The following is a 22,167-nucleotide window of genomic DNA, read 5'->3' on the forward strand; positions in this document are numbered from 1 at the left end:
TCTATCTTATCTTGAAGCCTTGCTCTGTCCTGTTCTTGCAAAGACAGTGAATGCTAAGCACTCAGAGAATATTGCCAGTCCCCTTCTAGTTAAAGCATCCTCCTGTATTTGTTCCCTTAACTCATTAATTTTAATTTTAATTTTCCCTTTTTCAGTTTCACAATGGCTCCTTGGTTCTATGAGCCCCAGTGCTTCGTCCTTGACCCTTGGTTCCATAGGGGTCAGGAGTCTCGATGGTCCCTCTGATTCCATGAGACACCAGAGCGTCCCAATGTTCTCTTTGTTTCCATGAGGTTCTGTAGTGTCTCCACGGTGTCCTTGGTTCTGCTGTCCATGTCACAACTGACCCACGGTTCCATGAGGTTCCCCAGTGTCACCATGGTCGCTGTCAGAGACTGGATGAGATCAGTGTCCCAGACACCTTGCGATGAGCTGTCAGTCAGTCACGCAGTGGGGTGGTGCTGACCCAGGCTCTGATTGCTCCAGCAATCACAAGTCCCACCTGGGGGAAGTCCCATGAAGGCCTGTGGGCTTAAAAAAACACGAAGCACGTTCTCAGTCCAAGTCCCTGCCTGCTCCTGTGGTCTGTATCACACCAAAGGAAATGCTCCACACTCATCCCTGGAGCCCCAGCCCAGCTCCTGAGTGACTAAATGACCAAAAGTCCTACCTGGGAGAGGGACCCATGAAGACCAAGGAGAATTTAAGGCAGACCACTAGGCAAGCACACATCTTGATCCTACCTCCTCTTGGAATTTCTGTCTGAACAGTACTGGAATGCAAGAGTGTGCATCTCTGTATCTTTTTTGTCTTTCTCTCTGGTTTTCTATTTCTTCTGTTTCTGTCCTCTTCCAAATTTTGAGTAACTTGGGGAAAGGGGAAATACTAGACAGCATCATGGACTGCTGAGATCCTGCCTGCTTCCCCCTCCCCCCAGAGTGTCCAGACCGGCCCATGGCATAGCTGGAATGCTGCCCCTGATAAGTTTTTCCAAAAACTCCAGAGCCAAGGGGAAGGGAAGGCCATCAGCCTGTGAGTGCTGCCTCATAAGTTGACATGGTCCTCAAAAATAATTACGGTAAAACTGTAAGTCAAGAAAGGGATTTTTTACACAGTGATCAGATTTGAATTCTCCTGAAAGGCTAATTCACTGTGACACAGAGGACAGGAGAAAACTGTTTTCTTGTGGTAAAATCTCCATAGACTGATGAAAAGTTCTCCTCACCCAAGTAAATTGGTGAAAGGCTATTTATAGAGATGGTAAATTGACAGATCCATTTCTGTATGTTGCCAGTGTGAAAGAAAAGAAGAGAAAGAAAAGAAATGTTCTGAAAGATTTATTGAGATTTTGTTTTTCTTGTAGTTTCTAGTAATAAAGTTTTTTCTTTGTACCTTTAAAGTTTGAGCTACTTTTGTCTTCCTCCTTATCCCATCTCACAGCAGAAAATGAGCAAATAATTCTCGTGGGTGCACTGGCAATTTGGCCAATGTTAAATCCACAACAAACTTAATATTGAACTCTTCTTTCTTGACCTCTTCAGTTCAGGGATTCAGTGAGAAAAACTAAAATGTATTTGTTCAAAACACCCAAACAAGAAAAGCTCCTGGGGATAATTTAAGTTTTTAATTCTTCTGTGATTAATTAGACAGATTTCAGTAGTGTATTGAAAGTGAATAGGCTATATACTATATACTATATTGAAAACAATGCAGGGAGAAGCATTTTGTACTGATTTCTTTTCGTATTTAGTGATTGATACCAGCAATGTCCAATTGATATTGAACCCCTGAAACTTCTAATGAAATCTGAATAGATATGAAAATCAAGACTCTTCATGGATGACAATAAATAACACTTTATCTGCAACCTCTCCCTCTAATTCCCTCATCCAACACCTGGAACTACAATGGATCGGGAATGGTGTGGCCAGCAGGAACAGGACAGTGATTCTTCCCTTGTGTTCAGCACTAGTTGGGCAGCACCTCAAGTGCTGTGTCCACTTCTGGGCCCCCAACTTAGGAAGGACATGGAGATGCTGGAGTGTGTCCAGAGAAGAGCAACAAGGCTGGTGAGGGGTCTGGAACACAAGTCCTGTGAGGATCAGCTGAGGGAGTAGGGGATGATTACCCTGGAGGAAGCTCAGGTGAGACCTCATCACTCTCTGCAACTCCCTGACAGGAGGGTGCAACCAGGTGGAGGTCAGGCTTTTTTTCCAGGGAACAGTCACATGACAAGAGGAAACAGCATTAAGCTACACGAGGGGAAAATTTAGGCTGGGCAATAGGAAGTATTCTTCACTGAAAGGGTGATTGGGCATTGGAATGGGCTGCCCAGGGAAGAGGGTGAGTCACCATCCTTGGAAGTGTTTCAGCATAGACTGGATGTGCCATGGTCTGGGTGAAAAGCTGGTGTTGGATTACAGGTTGAACTTGATGCTCTCAAAGTACTTTTCCAGCCTTGTGAAACCGTGCAGAGCATTGTGACAGAGCAGGACCTCATGTAATGATGGGGCCACTGTGACACTACAGGGCCCCATGGAACCAAGGGTCCAGTGCTGCTCCTCATAGACTCAGGGAATGAAGGAAACATGTTTGAAACTCTAGTGCCCCTTGCGACCAAGAGGCCATTGTGACACTGTGGGAGCAAGAAGAGCATTGCTGCACTGCGAGACCTCATGGAACCAAGGATCCACTGTGGCACTGCAGGGCTCTGGGGAACCAAAATGCCTTTGTGACTCTGTGGGGCCCAGGGTTCCAAGGGACTTTGGGACATCAAGGGGTCCCATGGAACCAAAGGGGCATTGTGACAAAGGGAGGACTCATGGAACCATAGAGACCATTGTGACATTCTAGGGTCTCATAAGACTGTGGTGACACAATGCTGGGTGTGAGTGTGGGTCTTCTGGAGAGTAGAAGGGCTCTGCAGAGGGACGTGGACAGGCTGGATCCAGGGCCCAAATCCAAAGATGAGGTTTAATAAGTCAACGTGCTGGGTCCTGCACCTTGGACACAACAACCCCTGCAGTGCTACAGGCTGGAGACAGACTGGCTGGACAGCAGCCAGGCAGAAAGGCACTTGGGGGTACTGATGGAGAGCAGGTTGTACAGGAGTCAGCAGTGTGCCCAGCTGGCCAAGAAGGCCAATGTTTTCTGACCTGGATCAGGAATGGTGTGGCCAGCAGGGTGTGGTGGTGCAGGGCTGGAGGTACCATCGAGTACAGAACTGACACCTCTAGATCCCGAGATGGGGAGGAGATGGAAGGGGCCTTCAGGTAGGCAAAAAACCCAGTCCTGGTAAACAGGAGACCACAGCAAGGTGACAGAGGCAGGTGGAAAAGGCTTGTGTCATCCCTGCTCAGAGGGGATTCTCAGCACAGCCCTGAAGATCTGCAAATAGGAGAAAATAATGAACAGAAAACAAGTGAGTGCTAAACAGACACTTAACAGCAAGAAGCCCAAGTTCCCTGAAGTTTGAGTGTGAGCAGGGAGAGCTTGAGGATCTGTGGGATTTCACAGAAGAACTGGCTCAGGGCATTGACTGTGTGCAGCAGAGCAGTGAGAAAGCCACTGGCCAGGCAGCTGCTGCCATGTGGGCACAAGCTCTGCTGCCCAGCAGGGTCCCGTAGTGCAGGGGTTTGCAGATGGACACGTAGTGGTCATAGCACATGACGGTCAGTAGAAAATACTCTGCTGACATAAAGAAAACAAAAAAGAAAACCTGAGCAGCACATCCAGGATAGGAGATGATCCTGGTGTCCCAGAGTGAATTGTGCATGGCTTTGGGGACAGTGGTGCAGATGGTGCCCAGGTCGCTGAGGGCCAGGTCGAGCAGGAAGAAGAACATGGGCAGCCTTGGTCTGCTCAAGATTTTTTTGAGGGGATGTGTTGCACCACAGCCCTGCCCTGGGAGGGAAATTTCTTCTCTTCTTGCATCCAGTCGGGACTATCCCAGCTGCACTTTGCATTCATACTTTCTTTCTTCGTTAGGCTGTTTTACACTATATCAAAAGTGTCTCTGAAACAGCTCTTTAAACACTCTGATGGCTCTCCTCCACTGTCCTCAGTCTCCACTCCACTGAGCACAGAGCTCCTTTGTCCCTGTATTGTGGTTGTGTGCCTGAAGCCTGCATACCTCATCTTAGGATTTCTCTGGGCCCTCTCCAAAGTATTTACAATTGATAACATTGAGCTCATAATCTAAGAAAATCACCAGAGGAACAAGACCCGCCAGACTGCTCTGTTCTGGCTACTTTTGTCTGGGAGCAATCCTTGGACAGATAGAATCTGGGAGGCCAAATCACAGTTTTGGCCGCTGGCCCTGGATGAGAAAGACAGGTTTTTTTCCATTGGAAGTAAGGAATAGAGACTCGGTGTTTCAGGGGCAGATGGGAGCTGACCACCAGAGCCAAAGACAGCCATATATGGTTGTCATGGCAGCCTTTCTCTGAGAGAAACCCTTGCATACAGGGAGTTTTTTAGGGGCAGTACCAATTTTGCCCATGGGCACCAGGAAAGACAGACAGTTCTTTTCTATAGGAAGGAAAACCCAAAGCACCAGTCCTCCAGTGGCTGATGAGAGGTAGACCTCGACATGCCAAATTCATCTTGACCCTTCTGGTGGTCCATGGGAGGCCAAACATTCCAGACCTTTTTCATGTTCCCTTGGTTCTGTGGGAACCCACAGCATCACAATGGTCTCCATCGTTCCATGGGGCTTGGCAGTGCCACAATGGTCTCCATGGATCCACGGTGCCCTGCAGGGTCACAGCAGTGCTTTGGCTGCACGAGGCCCTGTAATGCAGCAATGGCCTCTTGATTCCACAAAGCCCTGCTGCTTCACACCAGCCCCTTGGGACCATGCAGCCCAGAGTGCCACAGTGATGTCCTTGGTGCCAAAATGGCCTCCTGGATCCATGGTGCCATTAAGTTCCACAGCTTCTCTTGGTCACAATGGACTTTTGGTTCCAAGAGTTTTCATATTCTCAGCAACAGTTCTGCAGTGCCAACATGGACCCTTTGTGCCTCGAGGTTCTGTAGTATAACATAGTCACTGTGGTTCTGTGAGGTTCTGCAGTGTCACACTGGACTCCTTGGTTCTGTGAGGCCCAGCAGTGTCACAATTCACCCATGGCTGCAGGAGATTCCATAGTGTCACCATGGCCTCCTTGGATCTGCAGTATAACAATGGACCACTGGTTCCATGTGACCCCACTCTGTCAAAATGGATTTTTGGTTCCATGCAGCCCCATAGAACAGCCCCACAGTGTCAAAAGACTAATTTGTTCCTTGAGATTCCTTAGTGGAACAGTTGACTCCTTGGTGAAGCCCCGCTGTCACCAAATCTCCAAAGTATCAGACTAAAACTTCTTAAAACTAATCTGGTATTAAAGTGGGCATCACTTTTTTCCAGAGCTCAGGTCCAATGTGGGATAACTCCTAAGCTTACGTGGAGATGTCATTCTACACATCCAGGTTTGCTCAGCATCAGAGACACCTTTCCCTTGTTTGTCCCCTTCTGTCATCATTGCCACCAGTGTTCTACTCTCACTGGAACCTGGGGAAACTTTCTCAATCATATCCCCCAGTGGGACCCATTAAAACTTCAAGAAAGTTTGGACTTTAAACCTCACTTTGAGTTCTTGAGAAGTTTTTTGAGCATACTCTGAGGGACTGAGTCTGATGTAAACAGCACCAAAGCCCTGAGAAGGTCATTACACTACTTGTGCTGTGTCTGTGCTGCTCAGCTGAGCCAAGCTCCTGGCACAGAGGGAAATCCTGACAACCAGGAAGGGCTTCAAAAAGACATTTCTGCTTTCAAGCAGCTCCTCTCCCAGCCCAGCAGGGCTGAGGGCCACCCCAGGTACAGCACAGAGGCACAGAGAACTTCAATCAGTCAGGGAAGGAAAGGTGCTCAGAAGTGATTGGGGCAGAATCACTCCCAGCCCTTGACACAGGAAGCCTCTGGCTGCAGGACAATGCAGTGATCTCCTAAAGCTGGAACATCCCAATGCCTATAGACTCTGTGAGTACATTCTCTGATTCTCTCTTGTCTAGAGCAGCCAGGGGTGCCCAGGGCTGTGCTGCAGAGCAGGGTCCTGCAGCCCAGGGAGCTGTGCTGGGGCAGGGACTCTGCTGCCAGCCAGGGAAAGCTCTCAGCCAGCCCTGGGAGCTGCTGACAGCACTGGGGGACAGGGTCTGGGTGGAAGGATACAGCTGGTAAGGCTTGGGAGTGTTCTCCTTGTGTGGTGAGGATGCTGCATTGTTCAGGGCTGCCCACAGCATGACATTTAAATCCAATGATTTCCAATGAGATTATACAGGAAGCACAGCCAGGGAGTGGCTGCCTAAAAGGGAAAAGTCAGCTTTTTTAATCTACCGCTCTGGGTTTCCTAGATGCGAGATTTCACACTGATATTCCTCTCTCACTTCAGGATGATAAAAAACTAAGAAAATTCCTCAGATCTCAAAAATTAGGCAGTGACAAAAATCAGCACAGGACCCCTTAAATGCAGCATCTTCATTGCTTTTCCAGCCTCATCGGGGATGCTCTGATATTGCCATCAAAATTCTGCAGAGGCTGAGCTGAACCTGGACAGTGCCCTGTGCTGGAGGGATCTGCAGGGCAAAGCTGAGCCCCCAGGGCTGGGCTGGGCTCTGGCAGCACTGGCACAGTCCAGCACTCGGCACAGGGAAGCAGCTGCTGTCAGGGACAGCTTTAGGCAGAACAGCCCTCGGCAGGCAGTGGGGTGAAAGTGCCACCAAGATGGGCTGTGTTATTTAAAGTCTTTCCAACCTGAACTATTCCATGGTTGCTTTTTTTACAGATGCCCAAGACAAGACACAGCAAATGTCCAACAGCAGCTCCATCAGCCACTTCCTCCTGCTGCCATTGGCAGACACGCGGCAGCTGCAGCTCCTGCACTTCTGCCTCTTCCTGGGCATCTCCCTGGCTGCCCTCCTGGCCAACGGCCTCATCATCAGCGCCGTAGCCTGCGGCCACCACCTGCACACCCCCATGTTCTTCTTCTTGCTCAACCTGGCCTTGACTGACCTGGGCTCCATCTGCACCACTGTGCCCAAAGTCATGCACAATTCCCTCTGGGACACCAGGAACATCTCCTACTCAGGATGTGCTGTACAGCTCTTTTTGTTTATCTTTTTCATTGGAACAGAGTATTCCCTCCTGATCATCATGGGCTATGACCGCTACGTGTCCATCTGCAAACCCCTGCACTACGGGACCCTGCTGGGCAGCAGAGCTTGTGCCCACATGGCAGCAGCTGCCTGGGTCAGTGGCTTTCTCAATGCTCTGCTGCACTCAGCCAATACATTTTCCCTGCCCCTGTGCCACGGCAATGTCCTGGGCCATTTCTTCTGTGAAATCCCACACATCCTCAAACTCTCCTGCTCACACTCCAAACTCAGGGAACTTGGGCTCACTGCTGTTAGTACCTGTTTAGCACTTGGATGTTTTATTTTCATTGTTTTCTCCTACGTGCAGATCATCAGAGCTGTGCTGAGGATTCCCTCTGAGCAGGGACGGCACAAAGCCTTTTCCACCTGCCTCCCTCACCTGGCTGTGGTCTCCATGTTTATCAGCACTGCTGCATTTGCTTATCTGAAACCCCCCTCCATCTCCTCCCCATCCCTGGATCTGGCCCTGTCAGTTCTGTACTCAGTGGTGCCTCCAGTCCTGAACCCCCTCATCTACAGCCTGAGGAATCAAGAGCTCAAGGCTTCAGTGTGGACACTGATGACTGGCTGCTTTCAGGAACATTAAACTTCTACTCAATTTCTGAAAACCACTTGTAATAAAAGTCATCTTTTATACTTCTTCTTGGTTTGGTTGTGGGGTTATTTTTGCTTTGTTTTAGTTTTATCACATTGTCCATTAAAAAAAGTCACTCTGTTCCATTGCTCATTATGTTTCTCCATCTTCCCTGTGGCCACAAAATGTGTCAATAAAGGGTTGCAGTCTTCGTGGCATTAAACACAGTGAACGATTTCTCTCCCAGCAAAGTTTTCTCCAGAGATGCCCCTTTTGTTTCCTTCCCTGGAGCTGCAGCAACACTGTCTGTGTGCAGAGCTGGGTGCAGATCAGTGCTGGCACAGCAGCTGTGCCCAGCAGCAGCAGCTCTTGCTGCTGCCAGTGCTGCTCTCGTGCCACTGCCCCGCTGCCCTCCTGCCCCTCGTGTTGCTGCAGGGCCTGAGTGCTCTCAGGGCCAGGCACAGCCCTGGGGGTGGCAGTGCTGGGGCTGCAGCAGGGACAGGCCATGGGCACTGCTGGGGCAGCGCTGACGCCTCAGGGCAGGGCCTGGGGGCTCCAGGCTCCTTGGCCAGACTCTCTCCACAATACTTGGCCAGGCCAGTGCTGAGCAGAGAAAACCCCCATGAGCAGCCCAAGGCTGGCCGTGGGTAGGCTGGGGGCAAACAGCATGGCTGGTGCTCTGCAAGGTCCCTGCAAGGGGGAGAGCCTGGCAAGGAGCAGCAGAGCAGGGGCTGATCCATCCCCACTGTGCTGGACAGCCCAGGGCAGGGTCCCAGAGCGTCCTCATGCACCTGCCAACAACATCCCCCCTCTGCAGCCCTGGCCTCTCCCCCAGCTCACACAGGTGCCGCATGCTTGCAGGCACAGACACGGCAGCACTGGCTCAGGAGCCCCTGTTTCCACTGCACAGAGCAGGCGTCAGCACCCCCATGGTGCTGCTGTGGGGAGATGGAGCTGAGTGAGCACAAATGCATCAACCTCTGGGGCCAGCAAGGACTGGGGGACAGGAGGGAAACCACTCATGTTCGTCGTGGCCTCTGAAGTGAGGCAGAAAGTTTGTTTCCATGATCTGTGGGTTTCCTGTCCCACTGCAGATGTTGTTGCTCAGAGCCAGGGATGCTTGGCAGACACCTCCAAATTGCCCTGAGCATTTCTTCTGCTTCACCTTTGCTTTCTTTCCTCTATCTGGGTAAAAATTTCTTCTTCTTTTCCATCCCTGTTCCCTCCCCTGCAAACAATTCATGCCTGTTTGCCTTTCTTATTTGGCCCCACTCCCCATTTCAGTTCCTCAGTTGGCACCATGGGAACATTCCTTGGGAAGCAGGGTCATCCCAGAGGTGCTTCAGGAATTGTCTGCAGGGTCCTGCATTGCCTTGTGCTGCTCCCTTGCCAGAGGCGCCACAGGCCAGGGGGGCACATCTGGGCTGCTGTGTCTGGGTGTGGGGCTCCCTGTTGTGGGCAGTGAGGAGGGGTTGGAGAGGCTCTGCAGGACTGACAGGATGGGCTTTGGGGCTGTGTGGAGAAGTGTGGGCTTCATTGAAGCCACAGGCTGAAAGTTGCAAGGGCCTGAGGACTTTTTCTCCTTTCTCATGCTAAGGAGAATTTCTCTCGGGTCTGCTGCAGTTTGCCTGTTCCTCCCTGGATCTTCCCAAGGTGATAAACCTCGGGAAAAACAGGAAGGAATTCACAACAAGATTAAGCACCTGCTGTTTTTCAGAAAGTAAGGAAAAACAGTTCTCACGATCCGTGAGAACGTTCTGTTTTCTTCTACTATCCAATGGACGGCCGTTCCTCTCTTCTTCAGCGATCCACACTATAAAAGTGGTTCGCCTTCACAATAAAGTGGCTTCTCTTTGCTGCTAGCTGGAGGAGTCATTGTCGTTATTCTCCGCGACCGTATCGCGAATAGCGACAATTGGAGGTTCCACCGAGATCGTCCTTCACGGGAGCCGAGACCGTCTTTCGCCAGGACAGCGCGAACTGGGACCGCGGAGCCCCGCAGCCCCGCGGAGCGGAGCAACCCCGGACTGCGAGCGCCCTAGCGACCGCTCCTCTTTCCGCGGAGAGAAGGTACTGTGTTTCCCCCCCCGCTCCCTCCTCCAAACTAGCAGCTAGGCGAAAAATTCTAAAATGGGGAACAATCTATCCAAACAAGAGGAGATTATTATCTCATTATGGAGGGATGTTCTAGAGGACTTAGACACCCAAATCCCAGATAAAGATTTGATTGCCTTGCTAGCTTGGGCAAAGGAGCGCGGTTTTTCAGAGGAGGAAGGAGAAGTTTTTTCAATGGAAGTTTGGAAAGAGCTGGGGAATCTGTTGTGTGCAGCTCTCCATAAAGGAGATGTTTCAGTGTGCCCGCTGCTTACTACCTGGGGGACTATTCATCAGAGTTTTGTGGAGGATGAGGCGAGATTTGAACGGAGCGAGGGCGAGTCCGATGACTGCTCCGAGAACCCCCCGAAGTCAGGACAGCCCCTCCCGCTCGCACCCCAAGATAGCGCGGCGGACTTTCCCCGGAGGGCGGTAACGGCAGAGACAGTGCAAAAGCCAGCTATTACACTGGAGGTAGTGGAGCAAGTCACGTTCGCGATCGCGACGGCCATCTGGGAGGCGTTTGTGCCCTATGTCACCATCCCCGATGAACCGCGGCGCATCGCGAATGGCCCGGCAGCGAGAATGGGTCCCGGGCTGCCGGCGGGCCCCCCCCCAGACCAAAGACGGCAGGGGCAGCCGGCCGCAGGGGCGGGGCTATCGCTACCCCCTGCGCGACGCTTGACGTCACGGCCCACGATCCCGGAAGCTTCGGGCCCCCCCACCAACCCTCCCGGGACGCCGCCGGGATCCTCCTCGTCTCTAGGGGCGTGTCCTGCCGCGCGGGCCCCAAACAAGGTCGCCGCTCCTGCCTCCGCGGCCGGCCCTGTCTCAACGGGATCGGAGACCGCCGCGACATCCTCCGTGGGGCAGGAGTCGCCGCCTTCGTCATCCCACTCCAGCGCCACAGACGCCGACGAACCACAACACCCCCGCCGGAGGCGTGGTGTCCCTTCACATCCCCGCCGGAGGCGTGGTGTCCCTTCGGCCAGCAATCGCGGCAGAAACCCCCGCGTAATTTGGGAGGCTGTCAGGTTGCGGGCATTGCAAAACGGGGATTGGGACCTCTTAGAGAAGGTGGGAATGCCAAGAAAAGGAGTTTTCCAGATGGAGGGAAGCGTCCAGGGTGACCCCGCGGGGCCCTACCCGGCCCCCGGGGATGACCTGTCGCAAAGCAGTGATGGGGACACCCGGGGGACGGAAAGGGCTCAGGCTTTTCCCGTCTTCAAAGGGGCGCAAGGTCAACTCGACCGGCATGACCCAATTGCTTGGCGTGTTGTCCAAGATATACAAGATAAGGTAGCACGCTTTGGACTCGGTTCCACCCAGGTCATGCAGATTCTTAGAGTATTAAATACAGACCTGTTAGCACCTTACGATATAAGGCATATAGCACAGGTGCTATTTCAGCCAGTGCAGTTCAGAGTGTTTGAGGACACCTGGGCGCAAATGGCTGATAGGGCTGCTGCAGACAATATGGGGCTGCCCCAGGATGACCCTAGGTATGCAATAGGCCGAGAGGTTTTGATGGGTACGTTTCGTTTCTCTAACCCTGACCTCCAAGCATCTTGGCCCCCTCCTGTTCTTGAGCAATGCCAAAAAATAGGGTTCGCAGCAATTATAAAAACAATAGAAGCTGCAGCTCCTAAAACAAAATATGTGAAGATTACTCAGGGTCCTAACGAACCATTCCTACAATTTGTAGAAAAGGTGGCTGCAGCCCTAGAGAAACAGGTCGAAGATGATGCTCTCAGGCAGATGTTGTGTAAACAGCTAGCCAAAGATAATGCCAATGCTGACTGTGCAAAAATTATACAGTCTCTACCAGGAGATCCCTCACTAACTGACATGATACAGGCATGTTCAAAAGTGGGGACTATAGATCATCAGATCTCTGCCCTGGCAGCTGCCATGTGGCAGCATCAAAAGATGTCAGGAGGTGGATATTATAAACAGGGAAAACCTAAAGGCAAGAAGCAAAAACAGCAACAGGCTAAAATGCCTACCTTTTTGTGTGCCAAGTGCAAAAAGCCAGGACACTATGCAAACCAATGCAGATCAAAAAACCCTCCTCCTGGCCAGGGAAACGGGCAGGGGAGCGCTTGGGGGTACAGCGCTCAGATAGAAACAGTACCCCAGGCTTCCTCAGCCAGCACTCAGCCAGCACCCGGGGGTCAGCCGGAGTGGATGTATACACCGCAGCCACAGTCATTTTAGACTCGACTGGTGTACACAGGATCCCTCTGGATGCCACTGGACCTTTGGGCAAAGGCCTGAGTGCCCTGCTCATAGGGCGGTCCAGTGCCACCCTCCAGGGAATTTTTGTCCACCCCGGGGTCATTGATGCTGATTTCACAGGTCAAATCTATGCCATGGTTTCTACGCCTTCTCCTCCTGTCACTATCCCAAAGGGAACTCGAATTGCCCAATTGGTGCCTTTCTATTCGTCTGTTCTCAGGGTTGATCAGCGAAATCGCAAAGACGGTTGCTTTGGATCCACAGGACCACCACAGGTTTTCTGGACAATGAATGTCTCGGATCAGCGACCACAAATGATGTGTACTCTGACTCTCTCAGGTGCCAACCCGTCTCAGACTCAACTCAGAGGTTTGCTGGACACTGGGGCGGATGTAACAGTGATCTCACTCTCTGCCTGGCCTCCCACATGGCCTGTGGCCCCTCTGGGTCAGGCCATTGCAGGCTTGGGGGGCACAACACAGACCTTTGTGAGTCAGAGGCCTGTGTTGATCAGAAATATGGAAGGGCAGACAGCCACGGTCCGACCATACATCACTGCAGCCCCTATTAACCTCTGGGGACGAGATGTGTTGGCAGCCTGGGGGGTGCGCATGGAAGCAAATTTTTAATTAGGGTCACAGAAGTGAAGGGCAAGAACTATCCTATGATACCCCTACGGTGGTTGTCTAATACCCCCGTATGGCAAAATCAGTGGCCCTTGCCAAAACAGAAATAGGCAGTTTCTGCAGATGTGGGGAGTCTCACACAGGCTGGGCACCCCACATTCTCCAACAGGTCAAGCCATTGTCGAACGCGCTCATGGTACTCTGAAACGCGTTCTCGAAAAACAAAAAAGGGGAATGGCTGGTGAAACACCACACAGCCGACTAGGAAAAGCTTTATATACCATCAATCACCTTACTGTGCCACAAGATTCCAATAATCCTGTTATTGTGAATCACTTTACTTCTTTACAGGCTGCAGATGAGATACGCTTGCCCCGAGCGAAGGTGTTCATACGGAACTTGACCACGAACAAGTGGGAAGGCCCGCATGAACTCATCGTTTGGGGCCGTGGGTATGCTTGCGTCTCAACAGATACCGGGGTACGCTGGCTGCCTGCGAGATGTGTCCGCCCTGACCTGCGACATCAGAGACAGAATGCAGCCGAGGCACAGCCTTTGGATGCTGACCAACAGGCCGACCGCCAGCCAGATGGTCCCTCTACCAGCAGAGGATGAACTCTTTTGTTTCTTTGGAACTGTTTTCAGTCTTTGGACATTGTTAGATAAATTTTATATTGGAAATCACGGGTCTGGCGAATGGTGGCGGGTTTCTTTCCTATTGTATTAGAAGTAAGTTGCTGGGAAGCATCAGGTGCGAAGGTTTCCCTGGATGCTTCAAGCGTCCACGGATCTCCAGGGATGTGTTTGCTCCCCTCCGACAAGGATCCTAAGGAGGACAGCAAACACCTCCTTTTTTCTTTTAAAACTAAAAGGGGGACTTGTGGGCTTCATTGAAGCCACAGGCTGAAAGTTGCAAGGGCCTGAGGACTTTTTCTCCTTTCTCATGCTAAGGAGAATTTCTCTCGGGTCTGCTGCAGTTTGCCTGTTCCTCCCTGGATCTTCCCAAGGTGATAAACCTCGGGAAAAACAGGAAGGAATTCACAACAAGATTAAGCACCTGCTGTTTTTCAGAAAGTAAGGAAAAACAGTTCTCACGATCCGTGAGAACGTTCTGTTTTCTTCTACTATCCAATGGACGGCCGTTCCTCTCTTCTTCAGCGATCCACACTATAAAAGTGGTTCGCCTTCACAATAAAGTGGCTTCTCTTTGCTGCTAGCTGGAGGAGTCATTGTCGTTATTCTCCGCGACCGTATCGCGAATAGCGACAGAGAAGCTGAGGGACCTGGGCTGCTGGACCTTCTGAAGAGGAGGCCCAGGGCTCATCCTGCAACTGTTCCAAGGATGGTTTCAGAGAATTAGAATCAGCCAAGTTTGAAAGACCATGGAGATCATCAAGTCCAACCTGTGTTCTGACATTACCTTGTCTTCTTGAGCCTCCTCTTCTCCAAAATAAACATCCCCAGTTCCCTCAGCCCCTTCTCACAGCACTTATGTTCCAGACACCTCACCAGCCTTGTTGCCCTTCTCTGGACACACTCCAGCACCTCCATGTCCTTCCTAAATTGCGGACCCACAAGTTGCACACAGCACTCGAGTTGCTGCCCAACCAGTGCTGAGTACAGGTGAAGAATCACTGCCCTGGTCCTGCTGGCCACACCATTCCTGACCCAGGCCAGGTACCTCTGGCCTTCTTGATCCCCTGGGCACACTGCTGGCTCATGTCCAGCCTGTTGTCCATCAGTGACCCCAGGAACCTTTCTGCCTGGTTCTGTCCAGCCACTCTGTCCCCAGCCTGAAGTGCTGCAGGGGTTGTTGTGGCCAAAGTGCAGGACCCGGCATCTGGTCTTGTTAAACTTCACCTTGCTGGATTTGGGCCCTGGATCCAGCCTGTCCAGGTCCCTCTGCAGAGTCCTCCTACCCTGCAGCAGATGAAATTTCCCAGCCAACCTGGTGTCTCCACAGCTCCATGAGGCCCTGCAACGTCACAGTGGTCTCCATGATTCCATGAGGCTTCCCAGTGTCACAATGTCCCTTTGGTTCCCTAGGACCCCTTGGTGTCACAAAGTCGCTTGGATCCTTGGGCCCCACAGTGTCACAATGGCACCTTGATCCCCCAAGGCCCTGCAGTGTCACAATGGATCCTTGGTCCCATGAGGTCTCACATTGCAGCAATGCTCTCCTATGTTCCACAGTGTCACAATGGCCTCTTTGTCCCAAGTTGCATCATGGTGTCATCATGGTTTCCTTCATTCCAGGAGTCCCTGAGAAGCAGCACTGGACCCTTGGTTCCATGGGCCTCTGCAATGTCACAGTGGCCCCTTGGGTCTGTGGTGTCATGTTGTACACAGTGTCACTCTGGTCCTCTCAGTTCCATGGGGCCCTACAGTGTCCCAATGGCCCCTTGCTTCCCCAGGGCCCTGCAGAGTCACAATCATCACAGAATCACCCAGGCTGCAAAAGACCTTGAAGAGCATCAAGTCCAGCCTGTGACCCAACAGCAGCTTCTCACCCAGTCCATGGCACTCAGTGCCACATCCAGTCTATCCTGAAAGATCTCCAGGTACAGTGACTCACCCACCTCTCTGGGCAGCCCATACCAATGCCCAATCACCCCCATCACTGACCACACCCTCTGCCCAGACACTGAGGCCCACATCCCACTGAACACACCATTGACCACTCAACAGACCACACCTCACTGACCATACCTACTAATCACACCCCACTGACCACCACAAGGACCATTACCCACTGACCCCAACCACTGATAACACCTACTGACCACCCCACTGACCACACCCAATGGTCACCTCACTGACCACAATGCAATGACCACCCAAGTGAGCACACCCCCACTGACCTCACCCACTGACCACACCCCCACTGATCACCCCCACTGCCCACAAAGACCACACCAAGTGACCATCCCTCACTGACCAAACCCACCATCCACACCCACTGCTCACCCCCACTGACCACATCAATGACCACATCCCCTGATCACCCAACTGACAATCCTAACCAGTTACCCAATTGACCACATTCACTGACCATACCCACTGACCACAGCTAGTGACCATACCCACTGACCACACAAACCATCTCCGCTAACCACACTCCAATAACTGCAGCCCACTGAGCACACCCACTGCCTACACGCCACTGTCCACACCCTTTCCCAAAAAACAGTGACCACATCCCAATGAGCACACCCACTGACTATACCCACCCTTCACCCTAACTAACCACAACCAGTGACCACACCCCTCTGACCACACCCACTATGAAGACACCAATGCCTACACCCCACTGACCACATGTAAGAGTCGGTCCAAAGTTTTCTGATCTGCCTCACGACCATCATCAGAGACTGGGCCCTGAGACTGCACCACTTGCCCTGGATCAGAGCTCTGGCCTGGCTGAGGTGGATGCTTGTGGGCCAAGGGCTGTTTGTAGCTGTGCCTGGTGCTTGTCATGGGATGCTGCAGGGTGCTGGTTATTGCACCCTGTCCCCGCACCTGCATCATGGGGCTATGATCTCCACACACAATAGTCCATAAATCTTCCCACCTTTTGGCCAGAGGCCACTCGCTTTGGAAAAGGACTATAAAAAGTGACTTTCCTAAAAAGACTTTGAGATCTCTTTCTCCCCAATGGATTGAAGATGCGTCTCATCTCATCTTGTCTCATTGGACGCCACGAGGATGCATCCCGTCTGTTGGTAGCTATATCCCATCCTTTCTCCCTCTCTCTCCCCGTTTTACTTCATCCCTCTCTCTAAACTTGATTGTTAGCACTCAATAAACTGCATTACTGCTTTCTGCTAAACAAACCTGAGTCTCTTGCTTTTGTCTTTTGCACCCTGGGGTTGAACGAACCATCACGACTCCCACTCGGGTTGAGCGGATCGTGACACTCCTGGGCCAAGGTCCCCTTAGCTGTCCAGGAGCCCAGACCTCCACTCCCAATGACGGGGCTCTGCACAAAAGTGTCGATGCCAAACAGGTCAGCGAGTTTCCCTGGGAACAGAGGCACCCAGGCTGGGTGGGACTGTTGATCTGCTGGGTAGTAGAAAGTGTCTGCAGAGACACCTGGACAGGCTGGACCATGGGCTGAGGCTACCTGTATGAGGTTCAACAAGGTGAAGTGTCCCATGCTGCACTTCAGCCACAACAGCCATGGGGGGCTCCAGGCTGGGGGCAGAGTGGCTGGAAAGCCACCCAGCAGAAACGGTCATGGGGTGCTGGTTGGCAGTGGCTGAATGTGAGCCAGCGAGTGCCCAGGTGGCCAAGAAGGCCAAGAGCATCCTGTCCTGGGATATGCTTTAGTGGTGGCCTTGGCGGTGTTAGCAGCCTCAGATTATTAAGGGGATTCTCTGGTCTTAAAGGGGTTTTCCAATGGAAACAGTTCTGCAGCTCTAAACCTCCATTCCTTGTTTTGTAGGATGCAGTCCCAAATAGACCCACATTGATATTTTTAAGGTATTTAGCATCTCCCTTTCCTTGAAAGTAAAGGGAACCAGGCTTTAAATGCTCTTAAAACACTTTCATTCCTTGATCTTCAGCTGTGCATTTGAATTGAGGTGCTTTTGTACAGAAAGCATGGACCATGAGATAAATGCAGGCAATTTAGCTGCAAGGGCACTTGTTTGATCTGCCTTTCTGCTTCCTTTCCCCATGGGTAGCAAATTTGGGAGTATTTGTCTTGTGCTTTGATTTCTGCCTCAGACTTGCTCACAGATGTGTTGTTAAATATTATCTACTCCTTTCTCTTGAAAAAACCCAGCTAGAGACAAGACTTTCAAACCACTCCCCAGTATGATTAGCCCAATGTCCCTGCTTAAATCCATGTATGCTTGTATTAGAAGGAGTGAACTATTCTAACTCCCCTGCCCCCTCCTCTTTTTTTTAAAGTAGCTCTTCAGGCAAGTCCTGTACGCCATTCCGTGTTGTGGGATGTCTCCGTATTTTTGGGTGTCCCCCCATGTTTTGGGATGTCACGTGTTTTTGGGTGTCGCCCCGGTTTTTGGGATGTCCCCTCATGATTTGGTGTGTCCCGTGTTTCAGGGTGACCCCCGTGTTTTTGCTGCCCCCCCGTGTTTCGGGGAGTCCCGTGTTTTGGGGTTTCCCTCCGTGTTTTGGGGTGTTCCCCCGTGTTTTGGGGTGTTCCCCCGTGGTTTGTGGTGTCTCGTGTTTTGGGATGTTATCTCCATTATTTTGGGGTGTCCCGTGTTTTGGAGTGCCCCCCCCCATTTTTCGGGATGTCCCCCCTGTGATTTGTGGTGTCCCGTGTTTCGGGGTGTCACGTGTTTGGGGGTTTCCCGGTGTTTCGAGTTGTTCCCGTGTTTTGGGGTGTTACGTGTTTTTGGGTGCCCCGTGTTTCGGGGTGTTTCTTTTTTTGGGGTGTTCCCCTGAGTTTTTGGGTGTCCTCACGTGTTTTGGGGTGTCCTGTGATTTGGTGTGTTCCCCCGGGTTTTGGGGTGTTCTCGTGTTTTGGGGTTTCCCCCCGAATTTTGTGTTTCCCTATATTTTGGGGTGTCCCATACATTATTTTGTGGTGTCCCCGTGTTTTGCAGTTTTTCGTCCATTATTTTGGAGTGTCCTGTGTTTTGTGCTGTCCCACCCAGTTTTGGGGTGTCCCCGTGTTTTGGGTGTCCCCCCGGGTTTTGGGGTGTCCTCGTGTTTTAGGGTGTCTCCCCGGTGTAGGGGTTTCCCTGTGTTTTGGGGTGTGCCTCCGGTTACGGGGTGTCCCATTTTTTTGTGTTGTCTCCACTGGTTTTGGGGGGGTGTCCCCGGATTTTGGGGTGTTCCGTGTTTCGGTGTGCTCCCCGTGTTTTGGGGTGTCCCTTCAGATTTAGGGTTTCCCCGTGTTTTAGGGTGTCCCCTCCATTATTTTGCATTGTCCCGTGTTTCGGGGTGTCCCCTGGGGTTTTTGGGTGTCCTTGTGTTTTGGGGTGTCCCCTCCATTATTTTGCATTGTCCTGTGTTTCGGGGTGTCCCTCGGGGTTTTTGGGTGTCCCGTTTTTCAGAGTGTCCTCCCGTGTTTTGGGGAGTCCTTGTGTTTTGGAGTGTCCCTTCAGATTTAGGGTTTCCCCGTGTTTTGGGGTGTCCCCTCCATTATTTTGTGTTGTCCCATGTTTCGGGGTGTCCCCCGGGGTTTTTGGGTGTCCCGTCTTTCAGAGTGTCCTCCCGTGTTTTGGGGAGTCCTTGTATTTTGGGGTGTTCCCTCCATTATTTTGGGGTGTCGCCGTGTTTTTGGGTGTCCCGTGTTTAGGGGTGTCCCGTCTTTTGGAGTGTCCCGTCTTTTGGGGTGTCCTCCCCTTGTTTTTGGGTGTCCCCTCCATTTTTTCGGGGTGTCCCCGTGTTTTGGGGTGTCCACCCGGGTTTTGGGTTTCCCTGTGTTGTGGGGTGTCCCCTCCATTATTTTGTGGTGTCCCCGTGTTTTGGGGTGTCCCGTTTTTTGTGGTGTCCCCGTGTTTTCCTGTGTCCCCGTGTATTTGGGTGTCCCGTGTTTTGGGGTGCCCCTCCATTATTTTGAGGTTTCCCTGTGTTTCGGGGTGTGCCGGATTTGGGGTGTCCCCCTGTGTTTTCCGGTGTCCCCCCGGGTTTTTGGGTGTCCTGTGTTTCGGTGTGACCCCCGGGGTTTTGGGGTGTCCCTGTCTTTTTAGGTGTCCCCCGGATTTGGGGTTTCCCTGTGTTTTGGGGTGTCCGCTCCATTATTTTGGGGTGTCCCCGTGTTTCGGGGTGTCCCGTTTTTGGGGTGTCCCCCGGGGTTTTGGCACGTCCCCTCCATTTTTGTGATGTGTCCCCGTGTTTTTGTGTGTCCCTTCGTGTTTCGGGGGTCTCCCAGGGTTTTGAGGTGTCCCATGTTTCGGGGTGTCCCTCCAGGTTTTGGGGTGTCTCCCCGGATTTGGGGTATCCCTGTGTGTGTTGGTTTCACGTGCTTGCGGGGAGGGTTGGCTTCCCCTCAGGAAATAAAAAGCTCAGTGTGGTCCGGGAATGGAGGGAGCTGTCCCGTCTCCCGGGGCTTCTCCTGTGAGCTGCTGGCACCAATCAGAGAGCTGATTTGGTGATGGACAGCTGGGGAAACCAATGAAAAGTTATTTCTCTTTCACAAATCACAATGGCTGAAGCTCTGGTGGGTCTTTCAGCTTCCGCCCTCTGGAGGAGCGGGGGGCTCTGCCCGGGGCCCGGCCCGGCTCCGGGCTCGCTCTGGGGCCCAGCCCAACCTGGCATCCCGGCCCGGCCCCGGCTCTGCGGGGTCTCGGCTCGGCCCCCCTGCCCGGCACCGGTTCTGGGGGAGCCCTTAGCCCGGCCCCGGCTTGGCTCGGCGGGGCCGCATGGACCCCCCAGCACCAGCCGCATGCTTTCCTCTTAATGATCTGGATACAATTTTAACTTCTTTATCCCTGGATAAGATTCCCGATCTCCTGAACCTCCTCTATGAGAAGAAATAAAGCATGGAGTCCACAGAGGTTGGCGGAATGAAGAGAAAGTTCCTGATGGGGAGAGATCGAAAAAATGCAACTGATAAGTAGCTGAAAACATTTTTTTGTGGGGCTATGAGGGGATTGTGACTTCACTAAAATTCCTTTAAACTATAAAATATACTTGGGGAGGATGGGTGCTTGAGTTGAAGACTTTCCTTGCCTCGGGAAATTGAGCTCTCTGTTTTGGGACTGGAATATGAACTGAGACATTTGATAAAGATGATGAATAGGATTTTGTTTTTCAGCAGCCTGCCTTTCAAAGTAGTACCCCACGTGTGCATCGTAACCCATAACACGGTTCTGGAAGGACTGTGGGAATGAGAGGAAAATTCATAGTTCTGTAGGTCCACGGCAAATGCAGACTGTGAAGACGCCCCTTAAGTCTGAAGCAGAAAAAGGAACTTTTCTCTCTTAAGTGAACGGAAATGATTATTTGAGTGGATAACAGACTGAAGTGTTCTCTGTATGTGGTTGGTAAAAAATGTGGAGTGAAGGGAGGAGGGAGTAATCTAGGAATCTTATTCTGAATAATTTTTTCTTGTGTTATTAATAAATTTCTTCTTGTAGTTTCTTTTTAAATTTTGAGCCTGCGTTGTCTTTACTCCTAAATCCTATCTCTAAAGAAAATTAAATATTTAAAATTGGCAAGCCCTTTAGTCACACCGTGACAGTCACCCATTGTCAAGAGAGCTCCAAGGCCCCAGCACCCACTAGCTTCTTGTTCTCATAATTCAGTAGTAGTGTACAGGATTTTTGTAGTGGTTATTTGTGGGTCCAAATTCTCATCATTGATACAATAGTATTCTGTTTTCACCACAGGTTTCAAGCTAGGGCAGCAATGTTCCCCACTATTTTTCATCAGAGTTAGTTCTTTTTGAAGATGTAATTACTTAGTTTCTTTCTCTTCTGTTTCTTTTGGTAAATCAGTGTGTTTTAAAGTGTTGATGTGTTCTTGTCTTAGGGCAGCTCTTAAAGAATGATTCTCATCTCTTAAAGAATGAATCTCATCTCTCAAAGCATGATTCTCATTCCTTTTTTCATCTCATTGTTTTTGCAAAATTTCCACTAAATTCTGTACGGAGTCAATAATTGTTCTTTCTTCACTTCTTGGCATAAAGCGAGTTTCTACAGCTGCTGTAAGACGGGCCCCCAAAACTGAGCAGAGAACGGTCTTATTTCTGCCCAGTTTGAATTTTGTTTCATGTTGCAAAGAATGTATCCTATCAATCACATTTTCTAAATTAAACCAGTTACTGTGTGCCCAATCTTCTCCCCCTTGGGAGGGTCTGGCATTACACTTAGCTAGTAAAGCGAAAAATGCAGCTTTATCTTTAGTATTATGCTTTTCTGTCATTTTTGCAAAGGGGAAAGCACCACTTCAGGGAGGTCAAGACTTAGACACAGCTTTTCGCTGAACAGAGCCCCCCTCTCTTCCCTGTGGGGGGTGAAGAGACCACACTGCTTGGGAGGTACTACCTTAGTTACAAAAGGGCTTGTCTCTTCACGATCCCAGGCAGTCAAAAAACAACAACAAAAACAACAACTAGAGTTACACATGCAGTCCTCAGCCTGTGCAGTATTCTCCCTAACTCAGGGAGGTCAGTTCACATACGTACAGTAATAAAGAACAAGAACAACGCAGTTCTGCCTTTTGCACCAAAAGATCTTTTGTGAATTTCTGGAGGCAGAATCCTCAAACGAGTGTAGGGATGCTTTTCACCTAGGCATGTGCAGTTTGCAGGAAATCTGAAATGCCCCCCTTGCTTTCTAGTCTGGCTCACCCTTTCAAGGTGGCCAGACAGGCGCGGCTGGAGCAAGACATCCTTCCCGTTACAGACTACACACAACCAGCAGCCCTTCTGTCTGTCAGAAACCCTACTGTCTGTCAGAAACCTTCTGTCTGTCCGTGACGCCAATTTATGTCACAATCTGCTCAACCTGAGCAGGAGTC

The 22,167-nt window shown here is 51.2% G+C and overlaps 1 protein-coding gene across 1 annotated transcript; it reads left to right on the forward strand.

The window, feature by feature from the left end:
* Nucleotides 1-6,847: 6,847 nt before the first annotated feature.
* LOC306815407 (olfactory receptor 14J1-like) lies at nucleotides 6,848-7,780 on the forward strand (the record flags this gene model as incomplete). The annotated part of the gene is made up of 1 exon (XM_079331968.1): nucleotides 6,848-7,780. The coding sequence occupies one exon, from the start codon at nucleotides 6,848-6,850 to the stop codon at nucleotides 7,778-7,780; it is 933 nt and encodes a 310-aa protein (XP_079188094.1).
* Nucleotides 7,781-22,167: the final 14,387 nt, after the last annotated feature.

This window comes from Erithacus rubecula (genome assembly GCF_903797595.1).
Source record: "Erithacus rubecula genome assembly, contig: scaffold_131_arrow_ctg1, whole genome shotgun sequence".
NCBI lineage: Eukaryota > Metazoa > Chordata > Aves > Passeriformes > Muscicapidae > Erithacus > Erithacus rubecula.